The 20704-nt window shown below is 36.8% G+C and overlaps 1 protein-coding gene across 1 annotated transcript in view; it reads left to right on the top strand.

The window, feature by feature from the left end:
- LOC149076767 (glutamate receptor ionotropic, kainate 3-like) overlaps window positions 1-20704 on the top strand; it is a 133155-nt gene that overhangs the window by 70594 nt on the left and 41857 nt on the right. Inside the window, exon 2 of the mRNA XM_089244429.1 lies at window positions 12286-12444. Coding sequence (XP_089100555.1) covers window positions 12286-12444 — 159 coding nt within the window. The remainder of the gene's footprint in view (window positions 1-12285; window positions 12445-20704) is intronic.

Below are 20704 nucleotides of genomic sequence, written 5' to 3'. Positions count from 1 at the left end.
GTGAATGACAAATTTTTCTCAGGGACAAAATAATGCCGAGATGGTCTGTGTAATGGTATAGATACAGTAAAAGTCCATTTTAAAGAGAGTTCACAACCACGAAAGAAATGGTCGTTACAATGGACATTTCCTTATAAGAGAATTTCAATTTTCTGCTCTTTCACAGGTTATAAAATGCAAAAGAAGTCCTGCTTTATCTGCGTTATGATAATCTTAGAGATCATTCCGTTCTAATATTTCCTTTTATATTTTCTCCATATATATATTCCCACTATTTCTCTACTATTTTCTGTCTATCTAAAGCATATAAAGTTCCCGATCACAGTAAAAAACAATTATGAAAAGCAAGAAAAGTTGAAAATACAGCCAATAAATTGTGAGAATCTAGTAAAGTTGCCAGTTACTGCCAAAAAGAAAATTATCAAACGCATTTATAAGTCATGAAAATAAATAATCTTAATTCCTTATTTCAAAAATGGTGAAAAAGCCTTGGTGAAAATATAAGAAAAAACGTAGTGTTTTATAAAAAAAAAGTGGGGACGACCAAAATTATACGAAATGTCCCGTAAATTACGGGTCATATGGTCTCCCTATATATACAATTTTCTGGTCTGCGAGTAGCAGAATCACGGTAAATCTGGCCCGCGAACTGAAAAGGTTGAGCAGCATTCACTTTGGCCGGTATTACAATATAAATTTTTGTGAAAGAACTTAAGGAAGTGAGCATTATAGAACGCTGGCCTAACTGGCTATTATGTAATACGGCCCACCCTTCCGCCACATTAGGCCGGATAGTCTATTGTAGTAGCATGACAGAAAAAAAAATCGGAAATTTCCTGATCAACAAATTTCTTACCGCGGGAATTTCCTCTGTATACATATATACACAGTCTAAAAAACTTCCACGTCGCTATACAAACGTGTCTCAGCAACGCTGAGAGCTTAGTAATATTTCTTCAAACTTAAAAAAATTTTTAGAGTGATTTCTCGCGTTTCTGCACGCATCTTCTCGTCCTACATCGTTCTCATTAACGTAGCATTTCTCTTGGTTTCACAACAGCAGCACCAGTGCCGGAGGTTCTAAAATCAAGCTTTTAAGATTGGAATTACTGTAGCGATATGAAATGCGTGTAAACATTTCGGATGTCACAAATGAATTCGCTGCCGGCTGTGGATTATTAGTGTCTCATATATTCAGAATGTCCATGGAAAATAAGAAACTTAAAGAAATGACTACTTGCAGATGTGTTCTCATGCGAAAGAAACTCGAAATTTCATTCTACTATTCATGATTTCAATCTTCTCGTCCAATTTTTCTTTTTATTCTCTCCATTATGGTGCTACTGGAAATGCTTATTTTGCCAAAAAAAGGGCATTAATTCACATTGTAATTGCATACTATACCACTGAAAAAAATTCCTACAGATTAAAATTTTTGCTGATAAATTTAAAAAAAAAATGATTCGTTGCTTAAAAATGCTTACAATATGACAAATAGCTTGAAAATGTGCAAAATATGACTTGTCATGAAGAAAAAAAATTGCATGTCATGATCCGAGCCCTAATGATGACCACACGCCCCGGTTGGTCAATTACAAATTACTTATAAAAATAATAATATCATATAATTAAAGTAGTTACAAAGTGTTCAACCACGCTGGTTAAACATTTAAAATTGGTTTAAAAATGTTCAACCGCACCGGGGTTTTTTTTCACATTCTAAAACGAATTTTTTTTTATTTTAAGCAAAAATACTGTGTGTGTGTGTGTGTGTGTGTGTGAGTGGAGTTGAAATGTAATTGCCTAATATTTCACGAATTACGATTTGCATTTTTTTTAATGCAAAGTAAGTTCCATAGATCCCTTGAGGAAATCTAGAATTTGGGAAAATGCAAATCTCGACAACTGCAAGAAACTGACCAAAAACCGAAGAAGGAGGTCGTTCTTTATTGGGTTGCTGTATTTTAGAAATATATGACATCAATATTTGTCATGGGATTTTTTCTTTTTTCAGCCACCTTGTTGTTTCCTGTTGCGGGCTTGTATTTGTATTTGCATTTGAGGTGGGGGCTCTGTTTCACCTTACATTCGCCTGCGCTATAGTTCATTGGTACATTGCAAAACGAACTCCACACGGTACATGGATCAAATCGGCTAATATGGCCCGATTCGGACGTTGTGAACAGAGTACGTTTCTCTTAATTTTTTCTAACCTCCTACACAGCGCTGCAGGTAGATAACGATAACTTACAGAGAAAAAAAAATGAGCCTGGTTAAACCTCAGCTTCAAAGTGAGCAAAAACACTTTCGACGAAAAAAAAGATAACATAAATCCAAGTCCCAATAACTGAACGAATTTTTCCCCATGTTATGGTATAGATTCATTCCGTAGTTTGCAAAACTGATAACAATACCCGAATGATAAAATTATCCATTGTTCCAATAAGCGGCATTTACTATTATTTATACACTGCTGGCCACCCAAATTGCAACACCAAGAAAGACAAGAGATATCGCAACAATATTAATTTTGTAGATAACATGTTGACCAAGCATCAAATGATTAAATTTATAGACTTCTGTGAAGTGTGGTTCCTGCCAAAATCAGTAGCCAGAGTAGCCGCCATTGTTGGAGATCACCGCTGCCACACGCCTCGGCATTGATTCAAAGAGACTTTGGATGTGTTCTTGGGGTACAGCAGACCAAGCAGCTTCCACGCGTTGCCAAAGTTGATCTGGTGTGGCAGCTGGGGATGTAATCTGGGGCAATCGTTGAGCAACCGTGGACCACATGTTTTCTATCGGCGAAAGATCCGGAGAGCGAGCTGGCCAGGGAAGCAATTCAATCTGGCGATTGACGAAGAACCTTTGGACAATGCGTGCCACGTGTGGTCGCGCATTATCCTGTTGAAATATGGCTGTGGGCAAGCCCTGAAGGTAAGGAAGGACAACTGGCTCCAACACCTCGGAGATGTAGCGCTGGCTTTTTAAAGTACCGGCAATGCGTACTAGAGGAGTGCGAGAGTGATATCCAATACCGCCCCATACCATAATACCCGGTGCAGGACCAGTGTGGCGGTGCATAACGCAGCTGTTCAGCATCCTCTCTCCACGGTGTCTCCAGACTCGAATCCGACCATCGTGGTGTTGCAGACAGAAGCGTGACTCGTCAGTAAAGACAATTTCATTCCATCGTGCCGTCCACATCCTTCGTTCATCGCACCATTGGCGGCGGAGACGTCTGTGGTTCTGCGTCAAGGGTAGACGAAGCAATGGACGTCTTGCGGACAGACCACTCTGCTGTAAACGGCGTCGAATGGTACGCGCAGACACTGGATGATGCGGTACGGACTGAATGTGCTGTGCTATGGTTCGTGATGTGGCTGAGCGATCCGTCACTGCCATACGCCTGTCATCACGTGAAGTGGTGCACTGAGGTGGATGCGATCGAACACGTCGGTCCGTCGTACTCTCCTGCATCCAACGATCACATATCCGCATTACAGTTGTTTGGTTTCGTCCAACACGACTACCGATTTCCCTGAAAGATAATCCACAATCTCGGTAGGCCACTATCCTTCCTCTGTCGAACTCGGATACTTGATCAAAAGATGATCGCTGTTTTCTACAAGACATAATTGATCGTTTTTTTGAAAAAACACAAGAAAAACACAATCGCCGTACTTCAAATCGTCGAAATCTCCAAGCCTTAAATAGCGCTTTGAAGTGGCGCTACAGGCGCGCGTGATGTGCGTCTGCGCTGAAATTCTAATCATTTGCATATCTCACCTCCACTAATGCATGTTGTAAATTTCATATTATTTGCATGCTTCCTTCAGGGTGTTGCATTTACGGTGGCCAGCAGTGTAGTTTAAAAACAACGAAAACACACGCGTTAATAATTCAAACTTTTCAGATACTAGCTATATAAAAGTAAATCGAAAAAATTACTTCCGTGGTTGTTTGTGGTAACCAATCCCCGGTCCATCGCTATAAGGCTATTTTCAATCATTGTATTTGTATTTTACTTTCTTGACGGGGGAAGGGGGTGGCCCAATGTCTAGATGCTTGTTGAATAGAAAGAAAAAAATCAAGATCTATAAAAATTACAGACGTTCGCTTTCCTGCCATGTATGGCATTTTTGTGTTGCTACGGTCAGAGCAACACGACATTTGAAAAGACGAGCAAAGAAAATACGACCGAACTAGACCTTTTTTCTTTTTCGACTGACTAGTGAAAAAAAGCTCCATTCGTATGGACATACATGTGAATTCTGAAAAGAAATGTGATATTAGACCGTTTCCATCTTTTTTGAGATAAATTTTGGTGTGGAGGGTGGAGGGATAGGTCATCGAACATAAAATACGACACACGAAACGGGAATAAACGAGAAAATATGGCCATACTTGTATCCTCTAGTTTCATTCCAGAAAAGCAGATAAGCGACCATATCTCATGCGGAATGTGCCTTTTATGCTCACTCCGCCAAATGTGAAGAAACGCCAAGAAACAGGAGAACATTCAAATTTTATTCTTAAAGTGCGATAAAAGTTACCGAACGTTGCACTGGGAAAAATGTCCGTAAATTTCAGTGTGACATTCGAAAACGCAGAGCAGATATAAGCGAGTTTCGGGTAGCCGATACACTGGATAGGTTGTTTAACTCCTTTCTCAAGCAACTAGGGCGAGATGTAGCTGGAGGCATTTCGTTGCACAAGACTTATTCAGGAACTAGGAAGAATAAAGCTAATCGATCGGCTATTAAGGAATCTTTGACCAACCACAGAACGCGCACAAACAAATGACAAGACATAGTATCTTTTAAAAATGGTAGTTTGGTACAGAAAAATTCATCCACAATAGTAATACACACAATACAGGGTGGTTATGAATTTAACTGTGATAACACTCAGACATATGTAATGCCTGTTCTGGTGGACGTATTTCGTTGAAACTTGGCAGATACGTTGTATGGAGATTGGGGAAAAGAAACCTACAATAAGAAAAATCCAATGTTTCCACTCGGTGGTAAAAATTGAATTATTTTTGTTGCATTTTGCCCCCATGATCCATATATACAATACAAACCAAGTTTCAACGAAATACGTTTACCACAACATACGCTGCATAGGTCTCAGTTGTGTCAATTCAATTATAACCACTATGTATACAAGAACACAGCTGGGATACCTAAACACAACCAATGTGTTAAGAGAAAGGGTTGCTCCCTGTCTAACCTGAGCTCAACAACAAAAATCCATGTTTCTAAGGGGTACACACGACGTTTGGACGTGGCTGTTCGGACGCAATTCATTGGACGCGAGTCACTTGGAAGCATTTCTTGGCAGGATTTTTCTCGCGTTTATTTTTTAATAACTCTGCTGTTGTTTTCCTAATTTTAAACGATTTTAAACTCAAATGTCTCGGCTATTATTGTACTTGGAAATATGGATTTTTGATGTTGAGCTCAGGGGTTAGATAGGGAGTAACTTTTTTTTAGAGATCAAGGAGACCTATAAGAAATTAAATTTTGTATCTCAGTGCATATATATACGTAAATATAGCAAAATAAATGACGTATCTAAAGTCGGCACGCTGTTTAGATTGTGGCGACAGCGTCCACCACTAATTGGCGCTGTCTGCCTAATGAGTAGTAAGGAAAAGAGCGCGCCTTCACTGTGGAGGAATTGGACTCACGTTTGGTCGCTCAAACCAGACAGTCACGCCGTCCGCTCATTCTTGTAGGTTCTGTAAGTTTAATAAATGTTAATTATATCTATGAATATTGTGAAGGAAGTGTTTGACTTCAACCACCACATACCTTCTACAATAATTCATAGTAAATCAACATTTATTATACAATACCTTTTATATGCATCTGTCACCGACGGTTCAAAAGATATAGCGTATAAAAGTATGCTTTTTACATCTTGTATTAGTGTTATGCGAAAAAAGTATTTTTGAAAAGTAATTCCACTCCTTTCCAAACTTTTAAAAAGCAGTTTTAGAAAGAAGGGCACTTTTCTTTAATGAAAAACAGAGAAATTATATTAAGAAAAAAAAAAGCACAATTTTTGAAGTATTTTCGCTTGTCATCGGAATTTGGAGGAGGGAAATTAAAATTTTATGCGTATTGGAGAACACTGCCCTGTATGCAAAAGAGAGACAATATATAGCGAAAAACTTATACTGCGTACCTCTTGGGGGACGGACCGACCGGAGTTTCCATCCCTAAAAATGTTATTGTTGCGCCATCTCGACGAGGAGTGCAGTTATACTGGGAAGAAAAGTCACTGTTTTCTTGACGTACCTTTCGCCTTGAATTGCATTAATAAAAATATGCCGTTTTGGGTGATTCGGAGAAGTATGTAAGAAGGCCGCGATAAATCCGTGAGTGGTTGACCTGCGCTGATGAATGTGCAGTATAGGACTCGATGCGAGTGGGAGTAGAGAGATCGACCGGTGTGTTATATTGCCTCCAGCTGAGTTTCTAAATGTGTCTCTTATCTCTGGCAGCAGTAATTGCTCGGTAATGAGAAGCCGAGACAAAGTCTTCAAGTTGTAATGAGCGCTGCGCTCTGGTCTCACATTTTCTAGATTTCATTACGGCTTAAAAATATCAATTTGACTGAGCGACCTGAATGCGTTATTTTCGGGTTTACGCTCTGTCGTTAAAATTTGTTCGATCAAGAGAATGATTCTTTCCCCGTTCGTTTCGCGCAACTTTTTAATGAACACATATTTTAGGTATAGTGAATCTTCGCTACAACGATATCCGATGTGACGATGAATCCCTCTACAACGATATTTATCTTATTCTTATTTGGAAAGTTAAAATCCGCTGCCTCCCTATATAACGGTAATCCACTACAAGGATATTTTTTCTTGGTCCGCAGAGTATTGTTATACCGAGATTTTACTGTATTTCCACACATTAAAAATAACTTTTTCTCAGTGATGAAAAATTCAACAAATCAAGGTATAACCTTGTTTTATCTACATAAAATGCAGTTGATCATGTTTTTCAGCTTATCGATCGAGATAGAAACACGTTCACAAACTAAGTTTCGTTCAACGAAACGCACAACTAAAATATTTATTGACAGCGCTCATCTAATTGGCAACTTCCTAATATTACTTTGTGAATTATTGACTATTTTCCGTTAATGGAAAGGCTTGTTTATTCCGATTTTATAAAACTATTTTTAAATAAAGTTAAAGAGGGTCAGTGAACGATTTTGAATACCCATGATATACTACGGTGCAAATTACCTGTCTTGAAGTAACATTTAAAAAACTACGATTCCTCAAGTGTTTAATTATTTTTTTATAAATTTTCTGTGAATACTTTCGTATCTTCAGCGAGAGCTTTTAACCTCTTAATGATTTTTTTTCCTCCAAACCTAAAACTTCAGCAACATGCAACTTTTTCAAAAACTACCTAAATTACTTGAAATCCTTTTATTAAAAAAAAAAATCTTTCTTTAAAGCATGTGACACCACACGGAGACGTACAAAATTTCAAGACATTTTGAACAAGTAGTATTTGAAAACATATTTCTTTATCTGTCAAAAAAAGTAGTTTTGAGAAAAGAACATTTTAAAGGAAAAAGGGGGTTCGAAGATAACATGTAGAAATCACGCCGAACAAAAACCTCTGAAGCTATGGCCATGAAATTTGGTTAGTAGCTTCATTTCATGAAATAAAAACCCACTAAGAAAGGGTTTTTCGAAATTCAATACCTAAGGGGGGTCATAAGAGGGTTCAAAGGTTGTATAGTGAAATCATGATGAGCCGAAACTGATGCAGCTATAATTATGAAATTTGGTCACTAGTTTTTTTTTGATGGCGTAAAGAGAAACTAAGAATGGGATTTTTTTGAATTTCGACCCCTAAGGGGGGTCATATGGGGTGTGGGGTAGGTTTCAAAGGTTATAATTTAAATTATAACCTTTATTTATAATTTCGTTCAAAGGTTATTTCCGCAATCATCGTTGAAAAAAAATTCGATGTGCTATAATGTGAAACTTGGTGAGTATTATATTTTATATTACATAGGATTCTGAAAATTTAACCCGAAACGTGGTGCAAATGTTACAGTATATGGGGGAATTCATTGCAGAACAATTTTCAGATGACCAAATTCACGCGAGCGAAGTCGCGTGTTACAGCTAGTATAGTACAGCATTTATAGTCCATACTTACAGATAAGACAACCAGAGAGAATCTTTTTACGGTGCTACGAATCTTGAATGCTTACGAATCTTTTTACTTTTTCACTGCATTATATATCATTAATTTTATTTTGGTGATGCACGTTTTTATAATGGGTATTTTGGTTATGTTTGACATTCTTTTTTTTATGGGCATAGTTTTTTACAGCCACCCCGTTGGGCAATTTTGACTGCTGTTGCCTTTGTGTTTTGTATGTATACTTTGTGTAGTACATATTCTTTGAGCATAACTTGGTCAGAAATTTCTTTAGTTCGAAAAAACCAAAATCAAATCAAAAAATAGAATCCATGAAAAATCGGACGATTAAAAAATAAACTCGTACCGACGGCTACTGAAGAACCTCCTTTTCCAATGTTCCCTTCAAATATTTTAAAACATATTACAACTTGTTGATTTAGATGTTCTTGAGATAATTGTATGCGTCTTGAAAGCAGATGCCATAACAAAATACATTATGTGCTTATTCACGTAAATAAATAAAGTGCTGAAATATTTATGGTTTAAACAGACAGCTATTTTATATTATATTGTAGTTAGGGATTTATTTATTTCGATACATATTTCCGTTTTTTCCAACTTTATTTTTGGACATTGTGTTTTCGATTTTCGGAAAAAAAAAATATCTTGCCTTCTCACTGTAGCAGTCGCGACGAAATAGAAATATGTCGTAAACCCTGAAGTAATTCAGTGAATGTGGATGCTGAAAAACCAATCTTCATAAAGGTTATTCGATAGTAAGTACACATCTGAAAATAGACGATTTCGTCCCGGAACGAAAGTTTCTCAAAATCAAATATAGGGCGACAGCGAAAGCAAATCGGTCATTATTTCTCCACGGAACAAAATACAAGAAAGGGAAAAACTCTTTACGGCTTTTTACACACCGAAAGAATGAGCTATTGTCGCTCTTTACAAAGACGTGTCTCCTTCTTTCACACATCTTTTTTTTCCCGTTTATTCTTTTATTTCAAAACATTTCAAATATATATATATATAATGATCGTGGCAGCTGTTGCGATTTCGAATCATGAAATAGCAAGATGGAAGGCTCGAGACAAGCCAGTTGGAACTATTCCTGGAAAAGAAAACGAATAAACAGCACCAACACTATCAGAGTGTAGAAGGAGAAGAGAAGAGCCGTGTTTGTAAGCTGTTTGCCGCCTCACACTCGGTGCTCTGAACTCTCTTTCTGAATCTGGGATGTCGGTGTGTTCCGGGGAGATCCGAAAATGCTAACATAGATAGAGAGCTACATAATATAGATGGAAGCGAGAGCAGCTTCTACACATAACCCATGCGTATGTGTGTGTTGATGTTTTTCTGTGGTGGGGCCGATACTGGATTACTGCCAGGTCTATTCACAGGGACAGAATGACTCGGGCAAGAATTGGAAACGTCTTTGACTTTGAGCCAGAAATATTTTTATTCCTCTTTGCTCGTTAAACTTTTTTTCCTTTTACTGTTTTTTCCGTCCATCCCACTTTGGGATCATGTCCCCCGAATATTTTTATTTCCATTTTTTTTTTTTTTGTCGTGCCACCCGACTTTATTTCTAATGCGTTCACTCCATCACGATTTATCCCTCACGGGAATGGGAGAACATAAGTTTGTCGAGAGATTGCGCTCATACGCCACGGGTCGCGTTCGAGTCCAGAATCGCGAGATGACACGTCTGGTCATGTGACTGTGATCTCGTATTCTCGAGCGCATTTGCAGAGAATAAAAAGACACATACTTTTTACGAGCGATTCGCGGAATTGTTCAAATAAAAACGAGAAAGACAAAAACGCATTGAAGTTTCAAATGGAACAGAGCGTTGATAACACATCCTTTAACGGTTAAAACAAATGCTGCGCGTTTCGAAATATGACGTTGGAAAAAAAATGCGTTTGTTCAAAATATTCAACTCGATGAGCTGTTGAAGGAGGAAAGATCCGTTCTTTTTGTTTTTTTTCATGTCATTCGTGGAAAAAAAAAAACTGAACAAAATACGAATGACTGTTTGGCTCTTATTTTCGCAGATAAATGGCTTTCACTTCTCACTATAATTCTGTTCTCAGATGGCAAAATGTTATGTCACCTTTTTTTCACAAATTTCATGATGGCAAATTTGTACACAATATTTTTATAAAATGCGATTGTATGGGGGTTTTTTTTTTTCTGACTTATTACAATTTGCCTTCGTTGTATCCTCATAAACTGCAAGAAAAAGACCAAATTTTGCCACCTTCCAAATTTTTGACGAACGAAACTCCGGAATGCCAATAATTCAATTTTTTGAGAAAAGTGACTTACAGCATTTTTCCATCTGAGCACAGAATTTGAAAATCTACTAGAAATTGTAGTTTTTCTTATTTAATTTTTCCTATATAAAATACTGTCGGCCCCGCTTAATCGGATAACGGATACTCTCTCCCCCTTAAACAGATAAAAACAATTTCCTCCGGCACCAAAAAGTTTCCCCTAGAGACAATATGAAGTTCCCCGTATGATAATTTAAACGACTTTTCCTCGCTTAATCGAATATTACGCTTCACACGTCAACTGTTAATGCACATCAACCACTATGCACAGAATGTTTTTATTGAATGAAACATTTGCAATTAATGGAAAATATGTTACTAAGCGCTAAGATAAATACATTTAAGAGCAAGCACTTTCTTTCCTTCAAACAGAGCACAACTCAGGTCTATCGCCATGGGCAATTTACTGTCTAATGCGTCGGGTCGGACGTGTGAGTGTGTGTACCTAACATTCTGAGTTTCGTACGTACTGTGAGTAGGTACTGGCCTCCAAGTATTCACGTTTTCTTCAATAAGTACATTTAATTACGTTATTTTTGTTCCTAATAAAGGGTCCTTTCCTAATGAAAAGTGAAAATCGTAGATACCATATTGTGATCATAAAAATTAAATATAGTTTTCCATTTCAATTTTGATGTTTGATTTATTCGAGAAGATTTGTTAATGTTGATCCTTCATCAGGTTTCAAAATATACAAACTATACTAACGTGGAAAAATGGCAATTGAATTGATTCTCGCATGATCGATAGTCCGCTTAATTGGTTAATGGGATCTGGAATCGTTGATATCCGATTTAGCTGAGCCGATTGTATTTATCATAGAGCTTGCTCATTTTTTGACACACGATTCATTTGATCATTTTTGTCGCATTACGGTCATTTTCTGCACGACTGAGACCTACAATTTATTGCCGGTTCAAACCACGACAGTGTTCTGAACCGGCAATAAATTTTTGTCTTTTTATACTCACCGAGAGGTTGGTGCACTAATTTCGCGTTGTGTGACTAGAAATCGTTTTCTGTGATCACGTTGTTGCCTTTTTCTGTTGTACTTCGACGGCAGCGGAGTTCCTGACCAGAATGAATCAAGTTTCGAACTTGCAACATCCTTTACCCCTTCGCTTACAAGCTATTGGCAAATAATCCGGATGATCTCTGTTTGACAAATCGGCAATAAATATGGTAACCGTGTCCTAACCTAACCGCACGTCAGAAAACGGAAAAGAAGAAGAAAAACAGAAATGAAAGGAAAACAGTATAATAGATAAGTATATAGATAAGTAGATACGAAGAAGATTTATCTTCTCACCCTTACCCTACTTGTTCTCTTTCGCTCCTATGTGTATATAGTAAAAGGATATGTGGAAAACAATCACTAATAAAAGTATAGAAATAATCCAAGAAAAAGAGAACAACTTTTATCCATAGGGTTACAACAAAGCTTCGCAATGATGAAGAGAAAGGAAAGAAAACAGGGAAAAATTGTTTGAATTTATTCCACTGGCGTTTGGACGCAATACTACGCCCTTGATTGTAAAATAGTTAAACATCGTTTGGTATTTCAGGCGAGTATCTTACTGACGTGGGCTACCGCTCCTCATACGAACGATTCATTTTATTATTTGCGCCGTTTAAAGTTTAATATTTACGTCGATTTCATTGTTTTTGGTGATGTGTCGTTTAGAATTTATCATGCTTGATTGCATTATGAAAGCATGAATAATAAATCATTTTCTCATGTGCAGGTGGAATTTTTGAAACGTCTGACGAACAGCAAGAAGCTGCCTTCCACTTCGCCATAAGCAACATAAATGCTAACAGCGGTATACTCCCAAAATCCAAACTTTCAGCTCTAGTTGACGGCAAAGTTGCACCGCAGGATAGTTTTAGAGCTCTGAAGACAGGTGAGAAGATTACAGATTCCCCATTCTTATAATTAGAGTTTAGTCTATTCTTGGTATAAATTAATAGTTTATGTCTCGACTATAATATGAAGCACCTACAAAAATACTTTTCATTCAAAATCTGATAATTTTTCTCCTTTATAATATGTACATTGTTTTTTTTAAAGAAATTTTTGAGAGATAATAAGTTATAAGGTGAAGTAATTTATCCTGATTCAGGCATGTTGCGAAAGCTGATTCCTTTCAAAATTAAAGCGTGGATCAACACGTATATCGATGTATTTACTAGTACTATTGAAGTCTGTCGTTCCCGATATTGCTCACAATCCATCCACGTTGTTGCGAAATTTTGTGGCATATTTACCCATTGAGTCGTCAAGTGACTACAAGGTGCGTTCCCTATGAACTCAGAGTAAAATCATAAAACATCAAGAAATATAGGCGCACGGCAAAAAATATAATTTAGTATTTTTCAAAATATCTTTCCTCAGATGATATGCAATGCTTTCATCGTTCAACCCAATTTTCGAAGAACATAGAAATGGCTTTTTCCGAAAGCTCTTTCATACAACCCTGCATAATTGAAGTAATACGGCATTTACATATTATGTTTCATTTTTGAAATGTTTGCGACAACACATATCGAGAAAGCATCGTGAACTAGTAAGAAATTGGACGCTACATCACGATTACACCTGTTCGCAAGTTGTTGCTTCAGCAGTATCCAAGTAAATGCAATATTAAAATCAAGCCACAACCCCCCCCTACAGTCTCGCAACATGTGATTTCTCGTCGTTTCCGATGTTGAAGGAGAGGAATCTCCGTTGGGGGAATTAGTACTTATTTCAGTAGTGCAGGGTTCACTGACACAGCTTCCAGAAAACACCTTCTCTACTTGCTTTGAAAAGTGAATTGAACGATGAGACCATTGTATATCATTTGAGGGAAGGTATTTTGAAAAAGGGAGTAAATTATTTTACACGTAGTTCTTATGAAACGCACCTTATAGATAAAAGAAAATGAAAATGTATGTTCGCGGTTACTTTACGGTCTAAAATGTATATCTGTACTTCTAGATTTTTGCACCATATTGCGTACAACGTGCTTTTTATTTTCTTATCTACCTCTCAGAATTGTTTTTATGTCTCGGTATACTGAATCCCAAAATTTCTAAATGAGGTTCGAATACAGTGTTTAAATTCCTTTTTCCAAGGTTTCATAAAAACATTCTATTTAAGGAGTCTCATACTTTTTAACATCGTGAAAAACTTTCTTAATGAAATATTATAAAAAAATGTTGTTATCCATTGATTTATTTCAAATCTTTACTAAACGTATTTGATTGTGTATGCTGTTCTATGTGCGAGTACAAAATTTTACATATCTCCAATAGTACTTAACTTGTGTCAATGAAATTGACACAAAATAAAGTGTTCCAGACTCTGCCACGAAGCTGGGCTGGAAGAGATCTCGGCAACGGGATAAGTCCAGTGGCAAAGTTTTGGCGTTCATTCATTCATTCAGAAATCAATGAAGTTGAATAAAAATTTAATCAAAATAATGAAAAGTTTCGGTTCATGAAATGATGAAAAAGATTTGAGATCTGTTCATAAATATAATTGGATTATCATTTTTTTAATTTGAAAGATTAGATTAACGCGTTAACATTGGTTTGCTGTTATGCCGAAATTATTCGGGAAGACTTTTCTCCTCATGAAAAATGATAATTATTGGCATTTTAACAGTATTTTACCACCATTGTGTTTTAATGGTAATATTATAATCAAACAACTAATTTTTTATACAAATATTATTTTTTCAAGAACTGAGGGTACAGAGAATTTTATCACCACTTCTTTCTGACAAAACGTCAGAAGCAATGTAATAAAGAACACTTTAATTTTGAAAGTCAAAATAAAATTTTAGAAATTAAAATTAAAAATATAAAGTTTAAAAATCATAATAATGTTCAAGAAATTTCAGAAATTATAATATTATGCTGTGTAAAATTCCAAATATTTTACAAATTACAGAAAAATTATTAGAAATTATACCGGTATTAAAATTATAAAAATATTAGAAATTTTAAAAATTGATCTTAAAGAAAAATTATTAATTGATCTTAAAATGAAATCTTAAGCAACTTCAACATAATAAAATTCAAGAAATTTCATAAATTATTATGTAATTATTCGTAAAAATTATCATAAAATTTAAGTTTAATAATTTTAATAATAATTATTAAAATTTTTTAATAATTTTTTTCTAAAGGGAATTTTAGAAAAACAAAATGAAGTTCTTCAAATTTAATTCTAAAAACACAGAATTTTTCCAAAACGCAATCGAAATGAAAAATGTCAACAAATAATGAAAGCATGAAAAACTGCGATTTCTATTGAAAATTGAAAAACGTAGAATCAGAATTTTATTGGAAACGTAATTTCGCCATACGAAACCAAAATACAACGACAACAAATATCGGAGAATTGTTTCGCCACGTATCAATCTCGTTTTGTATTCGGTGATGCTTTTGTTGAAAAACAAAATAAAAGCGGGAAGTGGAAAAAAAAAGAAATAAAAAAACCGAGATTAGAGATATATAGAAAAGAGAAGTAAAAAAAGAATTTTCAACGTCACAAGCGGGATCCCCAGCAGCTTGGCAACAACTCGAGAGTATCATCATCTGTGTTTCTTACTAGGACACACACATACACAAGGGAATGCGACTTTCGCTAGAAATAGCTTTGTTTCACAATTTTGTTCTTCTTTTGATTAGTTCTCGTCATCTTGTCTGGCTTTTGCGGCATCGTACTCGAAAAGAAACGAGAATTATTACTCGTCTCACGGCAAAAAATTACTTTGTTTTAAGATAGATTACGATTTCGTAAACGCATGAACAGAACTACTGTCTCAATAATGTATGGCACATCACTGCATGACAACGAACCCATATATCTTCAAAATGAACTATTTCAAATGAAAGTTGTAGTTTAGTTTAGATTAACTTTAGTTTCGAACAATCGCAAAATATTTTCTTTTAAATATATTTCTAATATTACACTAGTGTGTAAAAATTATGGACGAGACGGGTTTTTCTAATGTAACGTCGTGCAAAAGTGTTCCAAATCGACACAGATAATACCATAAGATCGCCAAGACGTAAGAACATGGGAAAAGTAAACAAAACATTCCAAAAAGGAAATCCAAAGGATAAAAAGGAACTTTATTGAAAAACTAGCTTCGAGCACAATTGGACAGAAGACCGAAACATCCATGTGACAAGTGAAAAGAAAAATCCAGCGTTCAGTAGGTGATATGATCACCCCTGGCTGCTATGAAGGATTAACATCGTCTGCCCATGCTGAGTGCAAGGTTTTCAACGAGCTGTTGAGGCATTGCTGCCCATTCCTGTTGTAGCGCCACTCGCAGCTCCGGAATCGTTGTCGACTGTTGGTGACGTGCTGTCAAGCGGCTCGCTAGTGTCCCACACGTGTTCGATTCGATTTAGCTTCGGTGACCTTGCTGGCCAATCGATGCGTTGAATATCGTCACTCTCCAATAGCTCTGCGGCAGCCACTGTACGATGAGGCGCAGCATTGTCATGTATGTAGAGAGACTGAGGGCCCATAGTATTTCTAAAAAGAAGGTAGTGAGGATGGAGAACCGGTACAATATCGGCACCAGTGACTTGAATTGGAAATACCAGACAGATACCCACGCTAATATTCCTTGCAGAACCTCTAACGTAAATTGTATCTGTTGGGAAAGTAGCAACACCCTCCCATAGCCCACCAATCTATCCACTCCATCTGACCAAACAAACATGACAACACTTTTTTCAAAGTATATGAGAGTAAAAAAAACAAAACAAACGAAAATACAATGTAAACACGAAACAATGAAAAAAAAGTAAACATCTGTGCTAGGCACAATGGACGTCACAGTCCGAGAAAAAAAATTTTCGGCTTCGTCCTTAATTTTTGCACACCAGTGTAGAATAACATGGGTAGTACAGTTCGGTTATATAATCAAATATTAAAGCCACTAACTAAAGGTTAAGACATCTCTGACTAGGGGAATGTCATTCAGAGCAAATTCCTATGACAGACTGTCTGAGCCTCTGGCCTGTAAGCGTGTTGATGCAAGCGATAATTTTAAAAAGCGTGAAGTCCCTTCTATCACTCAGAAAGTACTCGATTATAAAATAAGTAAAAATACAATAACATACAAGAAATCAGTCTACACTTCGGCAGTGATTCGCGTCTGTGAAACGGTCGAGAGGAACGAATCATTTCGGTTTACATTATTTGTTATGTAAAGTTAGCTTCGCCATACAATTGTTTTGAATTACGAACACGTTCACAGAACGAGTTATGCTCGTAAACCGCAGTTACATTGTATAGGAAAATTATTTGTAGAAGTTGTTATTTTTGATATTATCGTTGGCACGCACCGAGAACAAACTGGTGGATGTTGAGAAAGAATAAGTAAGATTTGAGTTTTATTCTCTTTGCAAAAAAAATAAAATAAAAAAAAATAATAATAGTGTGTGTATATACAAAAAAATGCATGGAAGGAAAAACAGGAAAACAAAACCCCGGAGGCACACAGGGAAAAAAAAGTTTTGAAACGCGACTGGAAGCAGCAGCATCATCATCACAATTTGGGAATAAAAGCAAAGAAAAGTTTGAGGCAGACGCAGGGAATCTCGCTTCACTGGATAAAAAAAAGGGATCCATAGAAATCAATACGACGCCCATCCCATCTCCAAAGAAGAAGCAAAAACATAAAATAAAACGCATTAAAAAAGAAGAAGAAAAGAAATAGTTAAGGCTTAGCGCAGCTAAATCTGCGGCAAGGCGAAAACATGGATATAAGAAACATTTTCGGCATATTTCTTTCCTTTAGAACGGATTTTTTTTTATCAATCGAACAGATGTTTGTATATATACATACTTGAGATAGCAGTATAAGAGCTCGAACCCTATTTTATTTTTATTTATTTATTTTCTGTCACGTTCTCTCCTGTCTATTGTAGCTTCATTTTTTTTCCCCGAAAAGTAAGAAAAAAAAAATTGAAAGAAGAGTAAGCTTTTCTATGTCTTATCTTCCCACCAGCCGAAATAGAAGAAATTTAATAATAACTGCTAATACCAGAGCTGCGAAGTAAAAATGTAGAAACATCGAAGAAATGGTCCTATAGTTTTCTTCTTTTGTAAATGAATATCAGTAACGGCTATAGGGAGATATTAAATCCACACAAGTGTTTTATACACTACGTAAAAACAGGGTGTGTAGCTGCAGGGTGCTAGCTTCGAACCGTAAATTGCTGGCGAACCGTTGATCCTAGAGGCATACTTCCAGATAAAAAAAGTACCCAAATAACGTGTGGTCCTCGGATATCTCATACATATTGCAAGGGGCTGTATAGTTATTAAAATATATAAGAGAGAATTTACTTTCTATACCAGTGATTCCCAACGTGGGCGTTAACGTACCCTGGGGGCGATGGAATGTTCCACGGGGGCGGTAACACCTACGGGTATTAGAATTAACTTTCGGTAACAGCTACGGGTATTAGAATTAACTTTCGGTAACAGCTATGGGTATTAGAATTAACTTTTGGTAACAGCTACGGGTATTAGAATTAACTTTCGGTAACAGCTACGGGTATTAGAATTAACTTTCGGTAACAGCTACGGGTATTAGAATTAACTTTCGGTAACAGCTACGGGTATTAGAATTAACTTTCGGTAACAGCTACGGGTATTAGAATTAACTTTAATTATATAGAATTAACTTTCTATACCACTGATTCCCAACGTGGGCGTTAACGTCCCAGGGGGCGATGGAATGTTCCGGGGGGGGGCGGTAACAGCTACGGATATAGCATAGGATTCTATGGGTTAGATTGCGTTGGGGGGCGCTGGGAGAAAAAAATGTCTGAAGAAGGGGGCGATGGGACAAAACAGGTTAGGAAACTATGTTCTATACGAACACCTTGTGCTCAAAAGTTCAATTAGAAAGTTTTTAACCCTGATGTGCAAACCCTGTCTCTCCCGAGGCCAAACAAGGAAATTCCACATTTCTAAGTGCAATATTCTATGAGATATTTGATTTCAAAATTGTGGGGGAAAGTTTTGAAAGAACAGCAAAAACTAACCGGCAACGCTTCTTTCGCTTATTTATACGCTATTCTTTCTAATTTTCCTCCGATTTCTGAATTCCAATATCTCTGCGAATATTGCAAATAGAAACGCGGATTTTTTTGGCGTCAGGAGAGACTGGGCAACAACTTTCTAATTGGGTTTTAGAGAACAGGGTGTCCGTATAAAAAATTATTCATTTTTATTTTAATGAATTTTTAACTCTTTGTAACATGAATGACGTATCTGAGTTCTAAACATTATTAGGAAATTTTTACTAATTGAACGTTTGTCTCTAGGATCGACGATTCGCCAGTAATTTTCTGTTCCAGGCTAGCACCTTATAGTTGTGCACCCTGTATACGTAGTGCATAAAATATGCACCTACATAAACGCTATTCATTTCCCTTTAAATATTTGGGTTTCGGAATGTAAATGCAGATGATGTTTGAACAATGAAATGTTGGTACAACAAGAATATAACCCAACTCTCACATATTGTACTTACATTCATGTAACTCATATTTCTGAACTTAAGTGCTCTGGATCACACTTAAATAATCTGAGAATGTGTCGCGGTGACGTAGAACCGCACTGGGGCCCACTTAAGTGTTCTAAAATTACGTCACATGTCACTCAAGGGATCTGTAAATATGTCACGGATCGCTTAAGTGTTCTGGAACTGTGTCCCGGATATTTAAGTGATCTGAAAATTTGCCACGGGCCGCTTAAGTATTCTGGAATTGTACCACGGGATACTTAAGCGATCTGTAAAAATGTGCCGCTTAGTTCATTTTTACAACATTAGGTTTGAGGAGGGCAGGCCACATCAGATAACCCGCAGGACCATATTTGGTCCGCGGGCCAAGGGCTTTTATGAGATTTATATGGCTTAGAGGGTGGGCCTCAATGAAGTTATTAAAGATAAATTTTGAGTTCATAGCTTTCAAATAACATTGAAATTAACACAGAAATAATAACCTATAAAGGTATTTTCTTCTGAAATTTGAATTAAAAAAAATATTTTTTTGCATTAAAACAAATTTTTGATCATGGGGCATGAGCCGCCCTATGCCCCCCCCCCTCTCTGTGTACGAGAGGTGTCATGTATACACCCGAACCTGCTGCACTCTGCCGTTGATGGATTTGTGACTCGCCTACAATGTGTTATCCCCTGTGGTGGTGGTCATGTGGAACACATACGGGTGTAATAAACGATTTGGGGGCACCCTGTTCGTTATTTGCGTATCTTTTCTTTGACTCGTGTACGTCAGAGCTACCTATCGGCTCTTTTTGGAGTTATTTTGCCGTATTGAAAGAATCCCGTGACCTAGCGATGCTAACCCTGCAAACTGTTTTTTATTGCGGTTGCTTTTCCGGTTTTGATGAATTTTTAAAATTTTTACGGACTTTTTCCCACCCTGTATTTGTTTAATTTTAATAGACTTTCAATGTTTTTCAGCTATTTCCTAAAACTGATCAGCGAGCCATGCATTGAAGACACCTAATGTGGAATTTATACAATTTTGTCTCCATTCAAAATAATGGAACCGAAACGACAATTAAATGAGCCGTTCGAATAAACCCTTATAGTGTGCACAAATGTATGCGTTGACACACAATTCGTTTCAGGTCAATATTTCGTCAGGAAAAATATTTGCGGAACCGGCTGACCTAAAACACATTATAAGTATCTCGGGGTTGTTCTATTTTTTTTTTTTTGCGGACAATAACTCATTTGTGCGTTTCCTTGACCAACGGTCAAATAATCCCCCGGAATTTCTTGGCCGATTTCTCTTTATTTATATCGTACGTCCAACTTCTACTAGAAGAGATTTCTCGGCGCTATATCCAGTTGCAGAATGTAATGTTCAGCTGTGTAAATACGTGTCCACATCGACCGTCGTTACTCGACCCAAGTCTTAACGCTGCCGTTGATGAGTTCCATCAGGAATGTTGGTTTCGCTGGATAAATAACCTCATTAAGTGTGCAGCGGAGAAAATATTTTTTTTTTCCTTGAGAAATAACGTCTTAAGACTCCCTGTTTTTCGTCAAACTCCCCCCCCCCCACACACACACACAAACACACACCTCCCCATCAAAATAAGGAGAC

The sequence above is a fragment of the Pholcus phalangioides genome, unplaced genomic scaffold (genome assembly GCF_987345545.1).
Source record: "Pholcus phalangioides strain wild (caught in Gottingen) unplaced genomic scaffold, Ppha-v1.0 ptg000015l_1, whole genome shotgun sequence".
In the NCBI taxonomy this organism is placed as follows: domain Eukaryota; kingdom Metazoa; phylum Arthropoda; class Arachnida; order Araneae; family Pholcidae; genus Pholcus; species Pholcus phalangioides.
The sequence above is the reverse complement of the archived record's forward strand: the minus strand, read 5'-3'. Positions and strand labels throughout refer to the sequence as shown.